This window comes from Amblyraja radiata, chromosome 11 (genome assembly GCF_010909765.2).
Source record: "Amblyraja radiata isolate CabotCenter1 chromosome 11, sAmbRad1.1.pri, whole genome shotgun sequence".
NCBI lineage: Eukaryota > Metazoa > Chordata > Chondrichthyes > Rajiformes > Rajidae > Amblyraja > Amblyraja radiata.
The window spans coordinates 65,069,626-65,094,274 of NC_045966.1; the positions used below are offsets into that span (position 1 = coordinate 65,069,626).

The 24,649-nt window shown below is 44.4% G+C and overlaps 1 protein-coding gene across 2 annotated transcripts in view; it reads left to right on the plus strand.

Moving 5' to 3' along the window:
- The first annotated feature begins 4,715 nt into the window (after positions 1 to 4,715).
- Positions 4,716 to 24,649, plus strand: part of LOC116978721 (NACHT, LRR and PYD domains-containing protein 3-like) — a 72,817-nt gene continuing 52,883 nt past the window's right edge. For both annotated transcript variants that reach the window (XM_033030043.1, XM_033030044.1), the window contains exon 1: positions 4,716 to 4,928. In XM_033030043.1, coding sequence (XP_032885934.1) covers positions 4,898 to 4,928 — 31 coding nt within the window. In that variant the 5' untranslated portion in view covers positions 4,716 to 4,897. The remainder of the gene's footprint in view (positions 4,929 to 24,649) is intronic.

The window sequence follows — 24,649 nt, forward strand, 5'->3', positions numbered from 1 at the left end:
AAGGGTCCATCCTTGGCCACATTCTCTTCTCCCTGTATATGCTCCCATTAGGCCAAGTCATTGAATGGCACGGCATTTCCTTCCATTGCTACACAGACGATACCCAACTCTATCTCCCCCTGAAGCCCAAAAACCAATCAAATCTGTTTAACCTTACCTACTGCCTCGAGGATATAAAGTGTTGGATGGCCCAGAACTTCCTCCAACTAAACGAGAGTAAGTCTGAGGTCATCCTTCTCGGCCCCTCGGACTCAATCAAAATGATGGCAGGCAGCCTTGGAAGCCTTACCCCACTACTCAAACCTCACGTCAAAAACCTTGGCGTGATATTTGACTCAGCACTGAAATTTGACAAACAAATCAATGCCGTGGTAAAAGCTAGCTTCTTTCAGCTTCGGACGATAGCTAAAATAAAAAAATTCCTCCAGTTTGATGACCTGGAAAAGATCATCCACACATTCATCTCCTCCCACCTAGATTACTGCAACTCCCTTTACACAGGCATCAGCCAATCTTCCCTGTCCCGCCTACAACTGGTCCAAAACGCCGCAGCGAGGCTCCTGACGGGCACCCGAAAAAGGGACCACATCACCCCGATCCTGGCCTCTCTCCACTGGCTCCCTGTACGGTTCCGTATAAGCTTCAAGATTCTCCTCCATATCTACAAAGCCCTCAATGGGCTTGCCCCCACCTACATAAAAAGTCTTCTCACCCACCACTCCACCTCAGATCGGCCGACTTGGGGTTGCTGAATATCCCACGGTCTAGGCATAAGCTCAGGGGCGACCACGCCTTTGCGGTTGCAGCCCCTAGACTGTGGAACAGCATTCCCTTTCCCATCAGAACTGCCCCCTCCATCGACTCTTTTAAGTCAAGACTAAAGACTTATCTATACTCCCAAGCCTTTCCTGACGTCCTCTGAGTGAGGGCTATATGTATATATGTATGGAGTTTGTTTTGTTGTGCTATTCTTATAACAAATATAAAGCACTTTGGCCAACGAGAGTTGTTTTTTAAATGTGCTATATAAATAAATGTGACTTGACTTGACTAAAGCCCTCTAAACCCCTCTAAAGCCCTCTAAACACATCTAAAGCCCTCTAAACCCCCCCCCCCTAAACACCTCGAAACCACTTGAAACCCTTCCAAACCCCTCCAACCACTTCTAAACCCCTCTAATACCTCCAAATACCTCAAACCATTCTAAACCCCTCTAAACCCCTCTAAACGCCACTAAACTCCTATAACCCCCTCCAAACACCTCAAACCCATCAAAACCCCCCTGTAAACCCCTAAACCCCTAGAAGCCAATCTAACCCTCTCCAAACCCCCCCTCCAACCACCTCTAACCCCTCTAATCCATTCTAAACCTATCTAAATATTTCCAAACCCCTCAAAACCCCATAAAACCATCTAACCCTTTATACCTCTCCAAACCACTCTACACTCCACCAAACCCCTCTTTAGCCCTCTAAACCCCACTAAATCCCTCTAAACCCATCTAGACCCCACTAAACCCGATGTAACCCCCTGAAAACCCCTCTGAACCGATATAAACCCCTCTAAACCACTGTAAAACCCTCTAAGTGCCTCTACACCCCTGTAACCCACTCTAAAGCCCTTTAAATCCTCTAAATAATAATCCCCGCTAAATATCTCTAAACCCCTCTAAACCCCACCAAACACCTCCAAACACCTCCAAACCACCCCGCCAACCTCCTCTAAACCCCTCTAAACCCATCTAAATCCCTCTAAACCCCTCCAAACCACTCCAGACTCCTCTAAGCCATTCTAAACTACTCTAAACCCCTTCAAGTACCTCAAAACCTCTCTAAACCCCTATAAACACATCCAAATACCTCTAACCCCTTCCCAACCAAGTTCAGCACCTCAACACCCCTCCACACCACTTTAAACCACTCTAATCCCCAACAAACACCTCCAAACACCTCTAAATCCCTCTAAACCACTATAAACCCCTCCAAACCACTATAACCCCATCTAAACGCCAATTTTGGCCTCCCTTCACTGGCTCCCAGTGCACTTTCGAGTTCATTTTAAAATTATTTTATTTGTTTTTAAATCGTTGAATGGGCTCGCCCCGCCTTACCTCTCTGAGCTGCTCCACCTATATGCTCCTGCCCGGTGCCTCAGGTCAGCTGATCAGCTGCTCCTTGAGGTACCAAGCAAAAAGATTTGGCGCCAAATGGTTTTGGATTGGCGTCAAAAAAGAAATAAAGGGCTGGAACGGGAAGCAATAGCTCAGGGAAGAGCGAAGGAAAACAACTAGGGCAGTAAGGCTCACCGAGCACAGCTGGAGGCTAGGAGCGACGGTGTCAGCTTACCTGGAACGTTTTCCAGGGCTGTGCAGCCCACAGCCAGCCCCAGTAGCAGCCACAGATGTCGGGTGAGTGCCTAGTACCATGAAGGCCACAGACAGGTCCGTAAAAGCCACCGATGAAAGAGGACCGTGTAGCCCACGGCCAGCCCAAGTAGCAGCCACAGACATCAGGTGAGGGCCTCATACCGTGTCGGCTGACACAGCCCGGTCGCGGGAGACGGCCGAGAGTGGAGTAGGCCGACCACGAGAGAGGCACCGTCCTGACGCTTGGAGCAGCGGGGACCAGCAACAGAAACTAGCAGCGATTCACCTTCTGCAGAGTGTCCACGGGAGCCGAGCAGCGGGTCCAGTAGCATAGGGCTGTGGAGCCAGCAGGCAGGCAAGTGGGAGTCAACTTGGCAGCGAGCCAGCAGAGGCAACAGCAACGGCTGAGCCAGCTAAAGCAGCAGTGGAGGTCCGGTGAGGCCATCAGCAGAAGTACCGGTGGGGACACCTCGAGAGGTCGAGGATGCACCAGAGTCCACAGGCCGCAAGCTGGAGCAGTGAAAGCCTTCATAATAAAAGCCCTCTGTGAATGTAATGCATTGTCACAGTAATGTTGAGGATATCATATCCGGAAGTGGCGGCGCTGCCTTGCAGCTGCGGCTCGCATGCAGTCCGTTTGTCTTTTCTTTTTTTTGTTTTCTTTTGTCCCGTTGTTACAGTTTATTTTGTTTTATTTAGTTGTGGGGGGGTGGGTGTAACATGTTTTTTGACTTCATTTTTGGCGCGTTTGAGGGGGGGGGGGGGGCGCCGGGAGGGGGGGGGGGTTAAAACGGGGTTTTTTCCCGACCTGGTCCTGAATTACATTTGTTGCAGTGCAAGATGTTGCTAAAGAATCATTCCTACGGCCGTTCTGTGTGCTTTAAAAAAAAATTCACCCGTCAAGTTAAGCGCTGGAGTCATTTTAAAAGCAGCTTCTGAAGCCGTCAATGCCGACAACTGGGACGGATTTTATGGAGGACCAGGTAAAAGAAAGTAGTTTATTTTTATGTATAAAAGTGTTGCTTAAGATGTATTTAATTCACATTTTACGTTGCGAAACGGTGATTTCCCCCCCCCCCCCCCCCGAAGAGCCGGCAGTGTATTAGCTGCAGATATGGGGGTATAAATTCACCGCATCTGAACGTTCTAATTGGTCCCGTTCCAGTAAAACCCACTCGCAAGCTGATTTAAATGGCCATTAATTTACAGGTATTAAACATTAAATTCCTTCCATTTGGCCTATAAACCCATGACAATGAGATTTAAAAATTAGGTTATATTCTGAATTATTGTCTGAATGTTATTTGGACACTTAGGCTATTTAAAAATGTTAATCTATTCTTAAGAAATGGATAGATGTTTAGATCTAGTAATTGAATTTTGTAATTAGCTACAATTAGGTAACTAACTAATTATATGCTTTAATTTCAAGTCATCTAAGTAAGATTGTTTCATATTTGTTTCAGAATGCTTCAATCTATAATAACTGAAAATTTCTTTCAGTTCTCTTAAATTTTAAGAAAGTTATCGGCTTTTAAATGTTCTCGATCACAGCTTTTGTGTTAAGTCGATGAAAAAGCAATAGGGAACAAGATGCCAATTTCCGAGTATGAAAATGGCCATAACTTTTTTAATACTGAAGATATGAAAGTGAATTAGGTGTCAAATTAAACTTATTTGTATGCTTTATCTGATGGGATAAATTAAAGACTTTTATAATCTCAAAATTTTGTAACATTGCTATATTATGACATCGGTTGGAAGCTGCATACCAAATCTCGTTGCGCTTATGTGCAATGACAATGAAATATATTATTATTATTATTATTATTATTATTAAGAATAAGTGTTCGGCGCGGACTAGAAGGGCCGAGTTGGCCTGTTTCCGTGCTGTAATTGTTATATGGTTATTATTATTATTATTGAATCCAATCCAATCCAATAACGCCCCCATTCTCTGCCATTGGTTGCAGGGGATGTCAGTCACCGGAGATAACCATTTGCGGAGGTTGGAACTCTCGATGACGTTAGGGTGCGTATCCTCCCATTCGATCCCATTGGCGGTAATGAATGTCAATCCCCGGCGGATACCCAATAACAGGAGAACCTTCTGCATGACGTTTGGGAGGCGGGTCATAAAGGGCCTAATCGGCCCCCCATTGGTTGGGGGGGAATACCGATCACCGGGGAACAACCAATGGCGGAGTCCTGTCCTCCGATGACGGATGACGTGACGCGACCCGAGACAACAAACGTCACCTCCCCCCCACCCCAGCCGCGGATGCAACGCTTCCATTGGTCGCGGGGAACATCGATCACCGAGCGATAAGCAATGGCGACGAAGGAGAAGGGGGCGGAACATGGCCTCCCGCCAGATGCCGCCAACCGTCACTCCCTGCCGACCAAACATACCACGGGACGGGACGTAACTGCGAGCAAACGTGGCGCGGATGAAATAATCTCCTAGGAGAAGAGCAAGGGATCTTTGGAGAAAAGCCCGGGCGGTCGGAGAACCGCTATCCCCGCCGATTGATGAAGCGGCTCCCGCGGCCGCAAACGTCTGGTGAGTCCCCGAGTTTGTAGAGTGGGTGCGGCCATGATGGGTGTTGAGAGGATTTTTGAGGGGGTGGGGGAGGGTGATGAGAGGGTTCAGTGGGTGAGGAGGTCTTTTTCTGGCTTCACAGTTTACAGACCCAACATGTTTGAGAAGGAACTGCAGAAATCTGTCTACTTACAGACCCAACAATCTGTTTATCATCAGCCAGCGGTCGAGCTACTACCTTACAGTAGTAATGTTACAAAATTTTGAGATTTTAAAAATCAAGTCTGTAATTTATCCCATCAGATAAAGCATAAAAAGAAGTTTAATTTGACACCTAATTCACTTTCATATCTCAAGTATTAAAAATGTTATGGCCATTTTCATACTCGGAAATGAGCATCTTGTTCCCTATAGGGTGATTTCACGAAAGGTCACTGGAGCGTAAATCCCCACCCACGTGACCGAAAATTTTAACTGGGGGACAAGCGTCACTTCCGGTACATGTTAGTAGATGGGAAAACACGCACTTTCACACCCGTTAAAAACATCGAAAACGGCCCGGTTTTGAGCTGCAATTTACGGAGCCAGTCGGGGTGACCGTGAGGAACAGCTACCTAAATTTACAGTTTAAAAAAAAGATAGAAACTAAGGTAAATACAAGAGGGAGCTGAAGGTGTAAAAAAGGCGGGTTGATTGTAGCAATGTTACAAAATTTTGAGATTTAAAAAATCAAGTCTACAATTTATCCCATCAGATAAAGCATAAAAATAAGTTTAATTTGACACCTAATTCACTTTCATATCTCAAGTATTTAAAAAGTTATGGCCATTTTCATACTGGGAAATGAGCATCTTGTTCCCTATTGATTTTCTATGGACATAACAAAAAAGCTGTGATCGTGAACAGTCAAAAGCCCATAGCTTTCTTAAAAATTAAGAGAACTGAATGAAATTTTCAGTTATCATAGATTGAAGCATTCTGAAACAAATATAAAATTATCTTACTTGGATAACCTGAAATTAAAGCATATAATTAGTTAGTTACCTAATTGTAGCTAATTTCAGACTTCAATTACTAGATCTAAACATCTATCCATTTCTTAATAAATGATTAACATTTTTAAATAGCCTAAATGTCCAAATAATATTCACAAATAATTCACAATAAAACATGATTTTTAAATCTCATTTACATTAATTTATAGGCCAAATGGAAGGAATTTAGTGTTCAATTGCTGTAAATAAATGCCCATTTAAAATCAGCTTTCCAGTGGGTCCCTGTGGAACGCGCTGGTTTAGAACGTTCACATTGCGGTAGATTTGTGCCCCCAAATGCCCAGAAAAATACTGCGGGATATAATGGGCCCAAAATGAGCTACTCGCAATATTAAACTTTGTATAAAGGGATCTTAAGAAGCCCTTTTTAATGTAAAAATATACAGCCTACCTTCAGTTGTCTGCTTTATGAGACCCTGCGGTTGCTGGTGGTCGCGGGTTTATAGATTGATTTTTAAACTACTATAACTATTATTCAAGGCCTTTAAAACTAATAATAGCTTTTGCGACGGGGTCTTTCAGCGATTTTTCGTTAATAATTTACTAGGCTGAACATCTCCGATTGGAACAGCCTAGAGAAAATCGCGTTTTAAACCCGCCCCCTCTAAACGGCGCCAAAATCGCGCACACCCGCAGCGACAGATTTTCAGCGACGCTTCAGGTAGGCTTTGCAACATACCTACTTACAGCGCCAGAAACCCGGGTTCGATCCAACACACACATAGAACCATAGAAAATAGGTGCAGGTGTAGGCTATTCGGCTCTTCGAGCCTGCACCGCCATTCAATATGATCATGGCTGATCATCCAACTCCGTATCCTGTACCTGCCTTCTCTCCATACCCCCTGATCCCTTTAGCCACAAGGGCCACATCTAACTCCCTCTTACATATAGCCAATGAACTGGCCTCAACTACCTTCTGTGGCAGAGAATTCCACAGATTCACCACTCTCTGTGTGAAAAATGTTTTTCTCATCTCGGTCCTAAAAGACTTCCCCCTTATCCTTAAACTGTGACCCCTTGTTAGGGACTTCCCCAACATCGGGAACAATCTTCCTGCATCTAGCCTGTCCAACCCCTTAAGAATTGTGTACGTTTCAATCTTCTAAATTCTAGCGAGTACAAGCCGAGTCAGGACAATTTTACATCTTTATCAAGCCAATTACTCTACAAACCTGTAAGTCTTTGGAGTGAGGGAGGGAACCAAATATCTTGGAGAAAACCCACACAGGTCACGGGGAGAACGTGCAAACTCCGCGCAGATAGCACCCATAGTCGGGATCGAACTGGTCTCTGGCACTGTAAGTAACAATGTTACAAAATTTTGAGATTTAAAAAATCAAGTCTGCAGTTTATCCCATCAGATAAAGCATAAAAAGAAGTTTAATTTGACACCTAATTCACTTTCATATCTTCAGTATTAAAAAAAGGTTATGGTCATTATCATACTCTGAAATTAGCATCTTGTTCCCTATTGCTTTTCCATTGACTTAACACAAAAGCTGTGATCAAGGACAGTCAAAAGCCCATAACTTTCTTAAAAATTAAGAGAACTGAAAGAAATTTTCAGTTGTGATAGGGAGGTTTCACGGCAGTCGGGTCACGACCCATGACCCGTACTGTTTCTACGCTACGCCAAGTAGAGTACACGCGATGAACTGCAGGTAGGCACTTACCATTGTTTCCAACGTAGCGAGCCCGTTAAACCCGCCAAAATTGGCAATTTTTGCGCTGTAAATAATTATGGAAATCGGGATAAGCGTGAGAGACATTTCGCCTACTTCAGAATTCCAAAAGTGAGGAGAAATGATGGTAGATAGAAGCGAGAGCTGAAGGGACAACAACAGCCAGAGTGCTTGGCGAACATTGGCCGTTTGCTCACTGCATTTCATCAACTAAGGCATTATTTGTGTTTTTTCTTGATTCCTTTGGCATCTAAAAAGTTTCTGAAGTGATAAATCTGGCTGTAAAATTTTGAGATCGCCCATGGTTCTCAAGTGGGTTTTTACATACAAAAAGAAAACGCCTCGTAAGCAAAATTTACAGCCAGATTTATCACTTCTGAGACTTTTTAGATACCAAAGGAATCAAGAAAAACCACAAATAATGCCTTACTGTTGATGAAATGCAGTGAGCAAACGCGATAATTCCCAATATTTTCAATTACGACATCTGCACGGCCAATGTTCGCCAAGCACTTTAGCTGCTGGTGTCCCTTCAGTTCTCGCTTCTCTTTACCCTCATTTCGCTTCACTTTTGGAATTCTGAAGTTGGGTACATGTCTCTCACACTTACCCCGGCTTCCACAATTTTTTACAGCGCAAAAATTCAAAATTTTGGCGGTTTTTAACAGGTAGGAAAGTACGCGTTTTTTGCATTAATAACATATACCGGAAGTTACGGATGTCCTCCAAATGGATTGAGCGGCTCTATGACCCAGTGACCTTACGTGCAACCCCCATTATTGCTTTTCCATTGACTGAACACAAAAGCTGTGATCGAGGACAGTCTAAAGCCCATAACTTTCTTAAAAATTAAGAGAAGTGAAATACATTTTCAGTTATTATAGATTGTAGCATTCTGAAACAAATATGAAATAATCTTACTTGGATGACCTGAAATTAAATCATATAATTAGTTAGTTACCTAATTGTAGCTAATTACAAAATTCAATTACTAGATCTAAACATCTATCCATTTCTTAAGAAAAGATTAACATTTTTAAATAGCCTAAGTGTCCAAATAACATTCACACAAGAATTCACAATATAACATGTTTTTAAATCTCATTGTCATGAATTTATAGGTCAAATGGAAGGAAGTTAGTGTTTAATTCCCGTAAATTAATGGCCATTTAAGTCATCTTGCGAAGTCGCGCACACGGCCAGTGGCAGAACAACAGCGCCGCTGAAGGTAAGTTTTGTAACATACCTACTGTAAGGGAGAAACTACCTCTGCGACACTGTGCCGCCCTTATAACTGTGCCGCTCATTTAAACAGACTTTACATCAGCCTTCCCAATTACTCTCTATGCCTGCACACAATTTTATTTTCCGTCTGGCAGAACTTGCAGATCCCTTGGTATATTCTCATATTATTTAGATATTACATTGTTTCTTCCAAATTGGATAATATCGCAATGAACTACATTATTCTCTATCTGACATCTTCTTCTCCTGTTCTTGACCTATTTTATCCCTTTGTAGCTCTTTCTAACCTGAAGGTTTATGAAAGTGGCATATGGAATATTGTGCAGCAAACTGTGGAGTCATGCTTTTTGGTAGTAGTAATAAAGGCGTAGACTTTTTTCTAAATGGGGAGGGAATCCAAAAATCGTGGGTGCAAAGAGACTTGGGAGTGTAGGTGCATGTTTCCCAAAATGTTGAGCTGCCAGTCGAATCGGGAGTAAAGAAAACAAACTCAATGCTAGCATTTATTCTACCGCTCCCATCCATTCTGGGCATTTTCAACAAAAGATGGCTCTGAAAAACCTCCACCATTATAAAGGACTCCTTCCACCCCTCCCATGGACTCTTTACCCCTCTGCCGTCTGGCATGAGGTACCGGAGCATCAAGGCCAGCACCACCAACAGCTTCTTCCCCTGGCTGTTAGAATGATGAATACCCTGCTGCCCCCCAACGCACACACACACCTCACCCAAAAAACACACATACTCGCTGCACTAGCATCTTACATCAACATCAACCACTATGCACCTTGCATTTCGGCCCCGTGAGGAACGACATTTCATTCAAATGTATACTTATATGTTCGAATGACATATACATTATTATTATTATTCCAGAGGGCTTGTATATAAAATCAGGGATGTAATGCTGAGGCTCTATGAGGCGCTGCTAAGGCCGCATTTGGAATATTATGAGCAATTTTGGGCACCATATTTGAGGAAGGATATGCTGGCCCTGTAGAGGGCCCAGAGGAGGTTTACAAGAATGATCCCAGGAATTAGTAGGTGAACTTATAATGAGTGTTTGTCGGCATTGGGCGTGGAACGATTGCTGTGTAATCTTTCCTGCTGCTCAGGTAAGCTGTCACTGGCAACTGAGGAATCCTGAACTTTCAGCGACATTTTCTCAACATGAAGCAGCAATTCCAATGTTGCTTTTACCCCCACCAGTATAGAAGTTGGGGAAAAGGGGTTTCGGCCCGAAACGTTGCCTATTTCCTTCGCTCCATAGATGCTGCTGCACCCGCTGAGTTTCTCCAGCATTTTTGTGTACCTTAGAAGCTGGGAGGTCATGTTGCAGTTGTGCAAGACATTGGCTAGGGCGCATTTAGAGTATTGTGTGCAGTTCTGGGCACCATGTTATAAGAAAGATGTCAAGATGGAAACGGTACAGCAAAGATTTACTAGGATGTTGCCCAGCAGGACTAGAGGGTCTGAGCTATTGGGATAGGTTGAGTAGGCTTGGAGTCTATTCCTTGGAGCGCAGGAGGATGAGGAGTGATCTTATAGAGGTGTACAAAATGAGAGAATTCCAATGTTGCTTTTACCCCCACCAGGGTAGAGAGAGGCCCAGGGAGCCGTTGGTGCGAGGGGAGGAGTACCTGCGCTGTAAGTATAAAATACATCGCGGGGCTTGCTTTCACAGAGGCCCAGGGAGCCGTTGGTGCGAGGGGAGGAGTACCTGCGCTGTAAGTATAAAATACATCGCGGGGGTTGCTTTCACAGAGGCCCAGGGACCTGACACCAAAATCGGCAACGTTCCAGAGAAGGAGTCTGGTGGAAGCCGCTGATTGGTGGAAGAGGACCGGGTTTACATTTTTACATTTCTGCCTTCAGGTTAAGGATTCTGGGAGTTAAGGATTCTGGGAGTTAAGTGTACAGTATTTATTAGTATTTATTAGTAAAGTTTAAAGGATAAAGTTTTGTGTTTTTTAATATTTAATATAGAGTTAATTTGGGAGTAAGATATGTCAGTGGAGATTGGCCCCGTGGTTTGCTCAGCCTGCAACATGTGGGAGATCAGGGATATGGTCGGTGTCCCTGGTGACTACGTTTGCAGGAAGTGTGTACAGCTGCAGCTCCTGGCAGACCGCATTGAACGATTGGAACTGCGGCTGGATTCACACTGGAGCATCCATGATGCTGAGAAAGTCGTGGATAGCACGTACAGCGAGTTGGTCACACCGCAGGTAAAAGGTAAGAGGACAGAAAGAGAACGGGTGGCCAATAGCCAGCAAAGCAGTAGGCAGGTAGTGCAGGAGTCCCCTGTGGTCATCTCCCTCCTAAACAGGTATACCATTTTGGATACTGTTGAGGGAGATGGCTCATCAGGGGAATGCAGCAGCAGCCAAGTTCATGGCACCATGGGTGGCTCTGCGGCACATGAGGGGGGGAAAAAGAGTGGAAGGGCAATAGTAATAGGGGATTCAATTGTCAGGGGAATAGATAGGCGTTTCTGCGGCCGCAAACGAGACTCCAGGATGGTATGTTGCCTACCTGGTGCAAGGGTCAGGGATGTCACTGAACGGCTGCAGAACATTCTGGAGGGGGAGGGTGAACAGCCAGTTGTCATGGTGCATATTGGCACCAACGATATAGGTAAAAAAAGGGATGAGGTCCTACAAGATGAATTTAGGGAGCTAGGAGATAAACTTAAAAGTAGGACCTCAAAGGTAATAATCTCTGGATTACTACCAGTACCACGGGCCAGTCAGAGTAGAAATAGGAGGATATTGCAGATGAATACGTGGCTTGAAAAATGGTGCAAGGGGGAGGGATTCAAATTTTTAGGGCATTGGAATCAGTTCTGGGGGAGGTGGGACCAGTACAAACAGGACGGTCTGCACCTGGGCTGGAATGGAACCAATGTCCTTGGGGGAGTGTTTGCTAGTGCTGTCGGGGAGGATTTAAACTAATGTGGCAGGCGGATGGGTACAAGAGCAGAGAGGCAGGGGGGTGTAAAATGAGGGTAGAAGCAATAGGTAGCAAGGTGAAAAGTAAAAGTGGCAGGCAGACAAAACCAGGGCAAAAATAAAAAAGGGCCACTTTTCAACATAATTGTATAAGGGTTAAGAGCGTTGTAAAAACAAGCCTGAAGGCTTTGTGTCTCAATGCAAGGAGTATTCGTAATAAGGTGGATGAGTTGAACGTGCAGATAGCCATTAATGATTATGATATAGTTGGGATCACGGAGACATGGCTCCAGGGTGACCAAGGCTGGGAGCTGAACATCCAGGGATATTCAATATTCAGGAGGGATAGAGAGAAAGGAAAAGGAGGTGGGGTAGCGTTGCTGGTTAGAGAGGAGATTAACGCAATGGAAAGGAAGGACATTAGTTTGGAGGATGTGGAATCGGTATGGGTAGAGCTGCGAAACAGTAAGGGGCAGAAAACGCTGGTGGGTGTTGTGTACAGGCCACCTAACAGTAGTAGTGAAGTTGGAGATGGCATCAAACAGGAAATTAGAAATGCTTGCGACAAAGGCAAAACAGTTATAATGGGTGACTTCAATCTACATATAGATTGGGTGAATCAAATTGGCAGGGGTGCTGAGGAAGAGGATTTCTTGGAACGTATGCGGGATAGTTATCTAAATCAACATGTAGAGGAACCAACGAGAGAGCAGGCTATTTTAGACTGGGTATTGAGTAATGAGGAAGGGTTAGTTAGCAGTCTTGTTGTACGTGCCCCCTTGGGCAAGAGTGACCATAATATGGTTGAGTTCTTCATTAGGATGGAGAGTGACATTGTTAATTCAGAAACAATGGTTCTGAACTTAAAGAAAGGTAACTTTGAGGGTATGAGACGTGAATTGGCCAAGATTGACTGGCAATTAATTCTAAAAGGGTTGACGGTGGATATGCAATGGTAGACATTTAAAGACTGCATGGATGAACTACAAAAATTGTTCATCCCAGTTTGGCAAAAGAATAAATCAGGGAAGGTAATGCATCCGTGGATAACAAGGGAAATCAGGGATAGTATCAAAGCGAAGGATGATGCGTACAAATTAGCCAGAAAAAGCAGCATACCAGAGGACTGGGAGAAATTCAGAGACCAGCAGAGGAGGACAAAGGGCTTAATTAGGAAAGGAAAAATAGATTATGAAAGAAAACTGGCAGGGAACATAAAAACTGACTGCAAATTTTTTTATAGATATGTGAAAAGAAAGAGTAGTTAAAACAAATCTAGGTCCCTTGCAGTCAGAAACAGGTGAGTTGATCATGGGGAACAAGGATATGGCGGACCAATTGAATAACTACTTTGGTTCCGTCTTCACTAAGGAAGACATAAATAATCTGCCGGAAATAGCAGGGGTCAAAGGAGTTGGAGGAATTGAGTGAAATCCAGGTTAGTCGGGAAGTGGTGTTGGGTAAATTGAATGGATTAAAGGCCGATAAATCCCCAGGGCCAGATAGGCTGCATCCGAGAGTACTTAAGGAAGTAGCTCCAGAAATAGTGGATGCATTAGTAATAATCTTTCAAAACTCTTTAGATTCTGGAGTAGTTCCTGAGGATTGGCGGGTAGCAAACGTAACCCCACTTTTTAAGAAGGGAGGGAGAGAGAAAACGGGGAATTACAGACCAGTTAGTCTAACATCGGTAGTGGGGAAACTGCTAGAGTCAGTTATTAAAGATGGGATAGCAGCACATTTGGAAAGTGGTGAAATCATTGGACAAAGTCAGCATGGATTTACCAAAAGGTAAATCATGTCTGACGAATCTTATAGAATTTTTCGAGGATGTAACTAGTAGCGTGGATAGGGGAGAACCAGTGGATGTGGTGTATCTAGACTTCCAGAAGGCTTTCGACAAGGTCCCACATAAGAGATTAGTATACAAACTTAAAGCACACGGCATTGGGGGTTCAGTATTGATGTGGATAGAGAACTGGCTGGCAAACAGGAAGCAAAGAGTAGGAGTAAACGAGTCCTTTTCACAATGGCGGGCAGTGACTAGTGGGGTACCGCAAGGCTCAGTGCTGGGACCCCAGCTATTTACAATATATATTAATGATCTGGATGAGGGAATTGAAGGTAATATCTCCAAGTTTGCGGATGACACTAAGCTGGGGGGCAGTGTTAGCTGTGAGGAGGATGCTAGGAGACTGCAAGGTGACTTGGATAGGCTGGGTGAGTGGGCAAATGTTTGGCGGATGCAGTATAATGTGGATAAATGTGAGGTTATCCATTTTGGTGGCAAAAACAGGAAAGCAGACTATTATCTAAATGGTGGCCGATTAGGGAAAGGGGAGATGCAGCGAGACCTGGGTGTCATGGTACACCAGTCATTGAAAGTATGCATGCAGGTGCAGCAGGCAGTGAAGAAAGCGAATGGTATGTTAGCTTTCATAGCAAAAGGATTTGAGTATAGGAGCAGGGAGGTTCTACTGCAGTTGTACAGGGTCTTGGTGAGACCACACCTGGAGTATTGCGTACAGTTTTAGTCTCCAAATCTGAGGAAGGACATTATTGCCATAGAGGGAGTGCAGAGAAGGTTCACCAGACTGATTCCTGGGATGTCAGGACTGTCTTATGAAGAAACTGGATAGACTTGGTTTATACTCTCTAGAATTTAGGAGATTGAGAGGGGATCTTATAGAAACTTACAAAATTCTTAAGGGGTTGGACAGGCTAGATGCAGGAAGATTGTTCCCGATGTTGGGGAAGTTCAGGACAAGGGGTCACAGCTTAAGGATAAGGGGGAAATCCGAGATGAGAAAAACTTTTTTCACACAGAGAGTGGTGAATCTCTGGAACTCTCTGCCACAGAGGGTAGTTGAGGCCAGTTCATTGGCTATATTTAAGAGGGAGTTAGATGTGGCCCTTGTGGCTAAGGGGATCAGAGGGTATGGAGCGAAGGCAGGTACGGGATACTGAGTTGGATGATCAGCCATGATCATATTGAATGGCGGTCCAGGCTCGAAGGGCCGAATGGCCTACTCCTGCACCTAATTTCTATGTTTCTAATTAGATCGTGTAGATGCACAGAGTCTCTTGACCAGAGTAGGTGAATCGTGGACCAGAGGACATGGGTTTAAGCTGAAGGGGAAAACATTTAATAGGAATATGAGGGGTAACGTTTTCACACAAAGGGTGGTGGGTGCATGGAACAAACTGCAGAGAAGGTAGTTGAGGCTGGGACTATACCAACATTTAAGAAACAGTTAGACAGGAAGGGTTTCGGACCGAAACGTTGCCTATCTCCTTCGCTCCATAGATGCTGCTGCACCCGCTGAGTTTCCCCAGCATTTTTGTGTACCTTAGACAGGTACATAGGTAGGACAGGTTTGGAGAAATTTGGGCCAAACGTGGGCAGTTGGGACTCGTGTAGCTGGGACATGATGGCCGGTTTGGGCAAGTTGGACCGAAAGGCCTGTTTCCACGCTGTATCACTCTATGAACTAACGGGGTGACTGTGAGTGCTCCATTTAACTCATGCTTTGGATGTTGGAAGTGTTCTGCAGCTACTAAGTACTTGTTGATCAAGATCAAAAGAAGTGCAGAAGTTGCAAATCGTAAACGAGGTAAAGACAAATAGCTCTTCGATCAGACAGCATTAGTGGAAAGGACCAGCTCTGCTGAAGGGTCTGTATGGGAGGGAACGGCAGATACTGGTTTATACCGAAGACAGACACAGATTGAAGTAATAGGTGACGTTTTGGCTCGAAACCCTTCTTCAGACTCTTGTAGTCTCGGGCCGAAACGTCACCCATTCCTTATATCCAAAGATGCTGCCTGTTTGCTGAGTTACTCCAGCATTTTGTGGCGATCTGTTGAAGGGTCTGCCTTTCACCTGAAATGTTAACTGCTTCTCTCTTCAGATGTTGCCTGACATGCCAGCTTTCCATTTTCGTAAGGTCATAAAGAATAGTACAATTAGACTATTCGGCCCATCAAGTCTAATCCGCTAATCAATTGTGGCTGATCTATCTCTCCTTCCTAACCCCATTCTCCTGCCTTCTGCCCATAACCTCTGACACCAGTAGTAATCAAGAATCTATCTATCTCTGCCTTAATGTCCACTGACGGCCTCCACAGACTTGTGTGGCTAAGAATTTCACAGATTCACCACCCTGATTTCTCCTCATCTCCTTCCTAAAAGAACGTCCTTTAATTCTGAAGCTATGACCTCTAGTCCAAGACTCTCCCACTAGTGGAGACATCCTCTCCACGTCCACTCTATCCAAGCCTATTCAATATTCTATACGTTTCAATGAGCCCTCCCCCCTCCTCATTCTTCTATACTCCAGTGAGTATATGCCCAGTGCTGACAAATACTCATCATTGGTTAATTAACTCATTCCTGATGTTTCTCATGTTCTTTCATATAAAAACCTGCTGGTCACTGCTTCTATGGAGGAAAATGGTAGATAGCTGGGCTATGCAAGATCCCCCATTACAATGTTAATAATAACTAGATTATATGCTCAATTTATGAGTGTAAGGTTGTTTAAAAATGTTGGGGAATATTCTGTGTAACTGGCACTGATAGTGGAATTACTGAATGCACTGCGGTCTGGTGGGGTAAATGTAACATTGAAATTGCTGTTTCATGTTCTGAAAAATGTATCTGAATGATCAGGATTGCATTTTGTTGCAATGAAGCTCAGAGCAGGGATTGTTGACATTTTCTTTCAGTTTGTTTGTGGTGATCAACTTCCTCATTTGTCCCAGTAACAGCTTGCCTGAGCTGCAGTTCCTTCCCACACAGTGTGAAGGAATAGATCGGGTAGATGTGCAGAGTCTCTTGCTTAGAGTAGGTGAATTGAGGACCAGATGACATAGGTTTAAGGTGAAGGGGAAAAGATTTAGTAGGAATCTGAGGGGTAACTTATTTTACACAAAGGGTGGTGAAGGTATAGAACAAGGTGCCAGAGGAGGTAGATGAGGCAGGGACTATCCCAACATTCAAGAAACAGTTAGACAGGTACATGGATGGGACAGGCTTGGAGGGATATGGTCCAAACGCGGGCAAGTCGGACTAGTGTATCTGGGACATGTTGGCCGGTGTGGCAAAATGGCGAAGGGCCAGTTTCCACACCTATGATTCTATGGCAAGTGACTGAAATGTCCTTGAGTGAGCCTTTTTGGGCCAGCAATTACTGTTCTATTGGCTTTAATATGGTAAGAAGGGCCAGGTAGGTCAGGCGGACTGAGCGAAGGTGTTCAGCGAAACAAAACATTGGCGAGGCCAAATGTAGACTGGGCGATCGTTTCGCTGAACAACTTCACTCAGTCCACCTAAACCTACTTGAACTCCCTGTAGCTAAACACTTTAATTCTCCTTCCCTTTCCCACACTGATCTTTCTGTCCTAGGCCTCCTCCATTGTCAGTGAGGCTAAACGCAAATTGGAGGAACCGCATTTCATATTTCGCTTGGGCAGCTTAAAACCTAGTGGTATGAATATTGATTTCTCTAACCTCAATGTTCCCGATGTTGGGGAAGTCCAGAACAAGGGGTCACAGTTTAAGGATAAGGGGGAAATATTTTAGGACCGAGGTGAGAAAAACATTTTTCACACAGAGAGTGGTGAATCTCTGGAATTCTCTGCCACAGAAGGTAGTTGGAGCCAGTTCATTGGCTATATTTAAGAGGGAGTTAGATGTGGCCCTTGTGGCTAAAGGGATCAGGGGGTATGGAGAAAAGGCAGGTACGGGATACTGAGTTGGATGATCAGCCATGATCATATTGAATGGTGGTGCAGGCTCGAAGGGCCGAATGGCCTACTCCTGCACCTATTTTCTATGTTTCTCGTTTCCCTTTAAAGTGATTTTCAGTCTGAAGATGGGTCTCGATCCGAAATGTCACCCATTCCTTCTCTCCAGAGATGTTGCCTGTCCCGCTTAGTTTCTACAGCTTTTTGTGTCATTCTTCGGAGGATGTGGTGTTAAGCTTGTTATATCCTGTTGCTGTTATTTTCGGTGAGCCACTTCCTCCATTGCCTGAGTAACAGCCCGCATGAGCTATGCTGCCCTAATTTGACAAAAGGAAGCAACTGACAATTTTGTCAAAATTGAGTTATTGCTTGTTTTAGGGTATTTGAGATATGCGCTACACAATGGTAAACAAAATAAGTATTTTCTGAGTACAATTTGAAAATATTTATACCAGAGAAGTAATTCCATCACAGAGAGCTGAAAGAAAAACATGTTTTCCTCATTTACAAGAAAACTCCTTTCTGCTTCCTTTTGTCAAAAGTAGGGCAGTATAGGGAGTGTCACACATTTTTATCGCTCTCTGGCCACAGTTCCTCAGCAGGGAGTGTGATCAACGATTGGATGAACCAGAATTTTCTCCAATTAAACAAAGAAAAAACTGAAATAATTGTTTTTGGAGCCAAGGAAGAACGATTAAAAGTTAGCACCCAGCTTCAAATGGTAATGCTAAAAACAACAAACCAAGCCAGAAACGTAGGAGTAGTCATGGACTCAGACCTGAACTTCAACAGCCACATAAAAACAGTCACAAAGTCAGCCTACTATCACCTAAAGAATATATCAAGGATTAAAGGACTTGTGTCTCAGCAGGATTTGGAAAAACTTGTCCGTGCATTTATCTTCAGCAGGCTCGACTACTGTAACAGTGTCTTTACAGGTCTCCCTAAAAAGTCGATCAGACAGCTGCAGTTAATTCAGAACGCTGCTGCTCGAGTCCTCACTAAGACCAAAAAAGTAGATCACATTACTCCAGTTCTGAGGTCTTTACACTGGCTTCCTGTCTGTCAAGGAATTGATTTCAAAATACTACTGTTGGTTTACAAAGCACTGAATGGTTTAGGGCCAAAATACATTTCTGATCTTCTGCTTAGCTACGAGCCACCCAGACCTCTCAGATCGTCTGGGCCAGGTCTGCTCTGTGTCCCCAGAGTCAGAACTAAACATGGAGAGGCAACATTTAGTTTTTAAGCACCACATATCTGGAACAAACTCCCAGAAAACTGCTGGTCTGCTGCAACTCTCAGCTCTTTTAAATCTAGACTGAAGACTTTTCTGTTTGCCGCTGCCTTTCAGTAAACAATACAATTTATTAATTACCTATACTGCACTGTAACTTCTATTCCTGGTTTTATTCTATTTTTAATATTTTATTTGATTGCTTTTAATTTTGTAATTTTATCTGAATAATCTAATAATCGTTTTACATCTAAATGTCATTTTATATGTGTTTCTTTCAAATGCTTTAAATGTTTTATGTAAAGCACTTTGAATTACCTTGTTGTTGAAAGGTGCTATACAAATAAACTTGCCTTGCCTTGCCATAGGAGCAGGTGCGGCAGAACGATAGCATGAGGACTTTGAGGATTTGTGGTAAGGAATCCATTTTGAACGAGTCCGCACCGACCAGCGATCTTTGCACACTAGCACTATCCTACACACACCAGGGACAGTTTTACATTGATATTAAGCCAATTAACCTCCAAATCTGGACGTTTTTGGAGTGTGGGAGGAAGGAAGATCTTGGAGAAAATCCATGCGGTCACGGGGAGAATGTACAAACTCCGTATAGGCAGCACCCGTGGTCGGGATCGAACCCAGGTCTCTGGCACTGTAAGCGCTGTAAGACATCGTGCCGCAACCCCTAATAAAGAAGTGAGTAATTTTGAATAATGAAGTGAGGTCCATCGGGTAGGTGTGTGAGTGGAACTATGACTTTTGCCTAAATCTATAGACCACTTCAGGATAACGGATAAGTGTATTTTGCAACCAGTTAATACTTTTTGGGTATCAAAATTGAAAAAAGAACAACATTTGTGGAAAATCGGAAGGAAAAAGAGAAAATGCTGGAAGCACTCAGCAGGTCAGCCAGCATCTTTGACAGTCACAGCAGCACGGTGGCGCAGCGGTAGAGTTGCTGCCTTATTGCACTTACAGCTCCAGAGACCTGGTTTTGATCCTGACCACGGGTGCTGTCTGTATGGAGTTTGTAAGTTTTCCCTGTGACCGTGTGGGATTTCTCAGCGATCTTTGGTTTCCTCCCACACTCCAAAGACATACAGGTTTGTTGGTTAATTGTCTTGGTATAAATGTAAATTGTCCCTAATGTGTGTGTAATAGTGTGAAGGTGCGGGGCATCACTGGCCGGTGCGGACTCGGTAAGCCTGTTTCCACGCTGTATCTCCAAACAAAACTAAAAATAAGTTCTGATGAATAGTCTTCCAGTAATTCACTTTAAGACATTTCAGCATTTACAATTTTAATCTTTAAATACACTTTTTTTCCATTACCCTGTAGGAAGTATGGCAGTCATTTGTACTTGAGAGTTTGAACAGAGTGTAGCAGAAAGCAGAAGAGAGGAGAAGCAGCAGTTGAGCAGCATTGAATTGAATCCTTTATTTGTCATTCAGACCTTTCGGTCTGAACGAAATGCTGTTGCAGTGCTCAAAAGGCTAGCAGTTTGTGTGTCTTTCCTTTCAGTTTAAAAGCAGCGATAGAGTCTGAACAGAGGGCAGTTGTCCAGGACAGCTTAAGGTAAGAGGTAGACAAAATTTGTAGGAAGGAACTGCAGATGCTGATTTAAACCGAAGGTCGACACAAAATACTGGAGCAACTCAGCAGGACAGGTAGCATCTCTGGAGAGATGGAATGGGTGATGTTTCAGATCTGAAGAGGTTGTTTCGACATGAAACGTTGCCCATTCCTTTTTCTCCAGAGATGCTGCCAGTCCCGCCGAGTTACTCCAGCATTTTTTCCCTATCTAAGGTAAGAGGCAGGCCAATTTAAAGCTAATAAAGGCAGTTTAAAGGTAACCAACTTTTGAATTGGTTGCAGCATCAAATTAGTTAATTGAGCAGTAAGTAAAAATAAGGCAAGGTGAAGCAGAGTGGTTGTGATGGGTGAGAGGTTGTGTTGAGGATAAGTGTTGTGGAGCGGTAAAGTCTGAGTCTTTAGATCAGGCAAGGAGGCTCTCAGCAGCAGATAGTCAGAGTGAGCGTGGAAACAGGCCCTTTGGCCTGACTTGCCCACACCGGCCACCATGTCCCAGCTACACTAATCCCACCTGCCCATGTGTGGTCCGTATCCCTTCAAACTTGTCCCATCATATACCTGTCTAACTATTTTTTAAATATTGAGATAGTGCCTGCCTCAATTACCTCTGTTGGCAGCTTGTTCCATACGCCCACCACTCTTTGTATGAAAATGGTACCCCTCAGATTGGGGTTGGGGATGATCAGCCATGATCGCATTGAAAGGCGGTGCTGGCTCGATGGGCCGAATGGCCTACTCCTGCACCTATTGTCTAAATCTTTTTCCCTTCACCTTAAGCCTATATCATCTGGTCCTCGATTCACTTACTCTGGGCTAGAGACTCCATCTACCTCTTATGATTTTATACACTTCAATAAGATCACCCCTCATCTTCCTGTGCTCCAAGGAATAGAGTCCTAGCCTACTCAACCTCGCCCGGTGTATCAGACCCTCTAGCCCTGCCAAAACCCATGGAAATCTTCCCTGTACCCTTCCCAGCTTGACAACATATATTCTGTAACATGATGCCCAGGACTGAACACAATACTAGGCTCTTAATACTCTTAAAGCGTCCTCACCAACGTCCTATACAACTGCAACATGACCTCCCAATTTCTAAACTTGCCGACCGTTTCGCCGAACACCTCCGCTCGGTCCGCATTAAACAACCTGACCTCCCGGTGGCTCAGCACTTTAACTCCCCTTCCCATTCCGTATCCGACTGTCCTGGGCCTCCTCCACGGCCAGAGTGAGCAACACCGGAGGAACAGCACCTCATATTCTGCTTGGGGAGTCTGCATGCTGGTGGCATGAACATTGAATTCTCACAATTTTGGTAGCCCTTGCTGTCTCCTCCCCTTCCTACCTTTCCCTCAGCTCTCGGGCTCCTCCTCCTTTTTCCTTTCTTCTCCCCGCCCCCACCCCCCATCAGTCTGAAGAAGAAGGGTTTTGGCCCGAAACATTGCCTATTTCTTTCGATCCATAGATGCTGCTGCACCCGCTGAGTTTCTCCAGCATTTTTGTGTACCTTCTATACTCAATACTCTGACTGATGAAGGCCAATGTTTCTAATGCCTTTTTGACCACCCTATCTACCTGCAACTCCACCTTCAAGGAACCATGCACTTGTACTCCTAGATCCATCTGCTCTACACCCCTCCCCAGAGCCATGCCATTCACTAGTCTTCCCAAAATGCAACACCTAACATTGTTGTGTATTAAATTCCATCAACCATTCCCCGGCCCACCTGGCCAATTTTCATGATCCTGCTGCAATTTTTCACAACCAGCTAGGAGAAAAAGGTTCAATTTGCTCTGTGAGTATGTCTTGTTATTTAATTAGAGATTTGGCTGCAGTGGTCATGGCAGGCAAGTTGCTGCATTGCGTCTCCAGCAGTCAGGGGAACTGCTGGTTCCCCTGAAGACCACACCTGAGGGAATTGTTTCCAGGTGCAGTTCCTGAAGGACTGCGTTAGGGAACTGAACCAGCAGCTGGATGACCTCGGGGCCATCCGGGAAGATGAGAGCTTCCTGGACAGGGCCTACAGTGAGGTAGTGACACCGAGGGCACAGGAAGAGCAAAGGTGGGTGACAACAAGCAAGGAAATTAAACGTGGAGTGCAGGATACCCAGTGGCAGAACCTCTTCAAAACAGCTTCTTGGGAATCTGTAGGAAGGAACTGCAGATGCTGTTTTACACCAAAGATAGACACAAAATGCTGGAGTAACTCAGCGGGACAGGTAGCATCTCTGGAGAGAAGGAATGTGAAGTTTCGGGTCAAGACCCTACTTCAGACTAGAATCGGGGAAAGGAACTGTCAGACTCCAGTCTGAAGGTTCTCGTTGTTGCTCCATGTTGCTCCAGCTTTTTGTGTCTATCTTTGGTTTAAACCCGCATCTGCAATTTCTTACTACACATCTGTAGTTCCTTCCTACACACCCTCTTGAGAGCTGGAGAGAAGGAATGGGTGACGTTTCGAGTCGAGACCCTTTGTCAGGCTGGCAGTCGCAGGAAAGGGAAACGAAAGATGCAGACAATGATGTGGAGGGTTTTGCAGAACTCTCGTCGGAGAGAGGAGGAGAACTTCATCAAAGGAGGCATCCTTTGCTGAGATTTTGCAGTGGAGCAGACAAAATGTGTAGGAAGGAATTGCAGATGCTGGTTTAAACTGAACATAGACTGGAGTAACTGAGCGGGACAGTCAGCATCTCCGGAGAGAAGGAATGGGTGACATTCGGGTAGGTCTTGACCCAAAACGTCATCCATTCCTTCTCTCCAGAGATGCTGCCTGCCCTGCTGAGTAAAGGACCTGTCCCACTTTACGAGGTAATTCAAGAGTTCTCCCGAGTTTCCCCTGATTCAAACTCGGAGAATTACGGTAATAGCCATTTGTAGGTACTCGGGGCTCTCGTGGACATTTTTCACAGTGCTGAAAAAACTTCACGAGTTACCGTGTTTCTCGAGTACCTGCCGTTAGCATTACGGGCCGCTATGGGACATTCACGAGCTCCGACGTAGCTGCTACGTACTTACCACGAGTTTGATTTTTTAAAAACTCGGGAGAGCTCTTGAATTACCTCGTACAGTGGGACTGGCCCTTTACTCCAGCATTTTGTGTCTATATCCAGCTGTATGCAGGTGTGGACCTGGTCTCCCTGTACAGTCTAAGTATTACAAGCGATTCTGCTTTTCAGGCAACAGGAGCAAGTGGATAATGCATCGGACAGTGTCTGAGCTTGGAAGGGTATGTCCCAGGTGGTGTGTGACCCACGAGAGAGAGGGTCAAGAGTGTTTTATTGTCATATGTCCCAGATGAAACAATGAAATTCTTACTTGCAGCAGCACAACATAATATGTAAACATAGTACACTGTAATCAATATCATAAACAAGAGAGAGAAAAAAAGTTGTGTGTCTGTGTGTGTATATATGCACATATTCACAAATACGCATGTATATAGATCATATATATATATATATATATATCCATATACGTACACTCAAAAAAACAAACGATAATAGAGAGGAATAGAGAACAATAGAGAGGAAATTGCGGGAGCCCTGGTTTAAATTTATGTCGTCCATAAATGCAAGAGAGGTGCCGGAAGACTGGGGGGTGGCAAATGTTGTACCTCTTTTCAAGAAGGGCTACAGAGAAAATGCTACGAACTATAGGTCGGTGAGCTTAACAGCTGTAGTTGGTAAGTTACTGGAGAATATTCTGAGGGATAGGATATATAGGCGTTTGGGTGGGCAAGGGCTGATTAAGGATAGTCAGCATTGTTTTGTACGTGGGGAGGTCGTGTCTCACAAATCTGATTGATTTGTTTGTAAACGTGACCAAAAAGGTTGATGAGGGCAGGGCTGTAGATGGTGTGTACATGGACTTCAGTAAGGAGTTCGACAAGGTTCCGCATGGCAGGCTGCTCTGGAAGGTTAGATAGCATGGGATCCACGGAGAGATAGCTGAATGGATAGCAAATTGGCTCCATGGAAGGAAGCAGAGGGTAATGGTGGAAAGTTGCTTCTCAGAATGTAGGTCTGTGACTAGTGGTGTGCCTCAAAGTTTGGTGCTGGGCCTGTTACGTTTGTCGTCTACATCAATGATTTGGATAAGATTAGCAAATTTGCTGATGGTACAAAAGTTAGTGATTTGGCAGATAGTGAAGATGGTTGTGAACGATTGCAGCAGGATCCTGATCGATTGGCCAGGTGGGCGGAGGAATGGTTGATGGAATTTAATACAGAG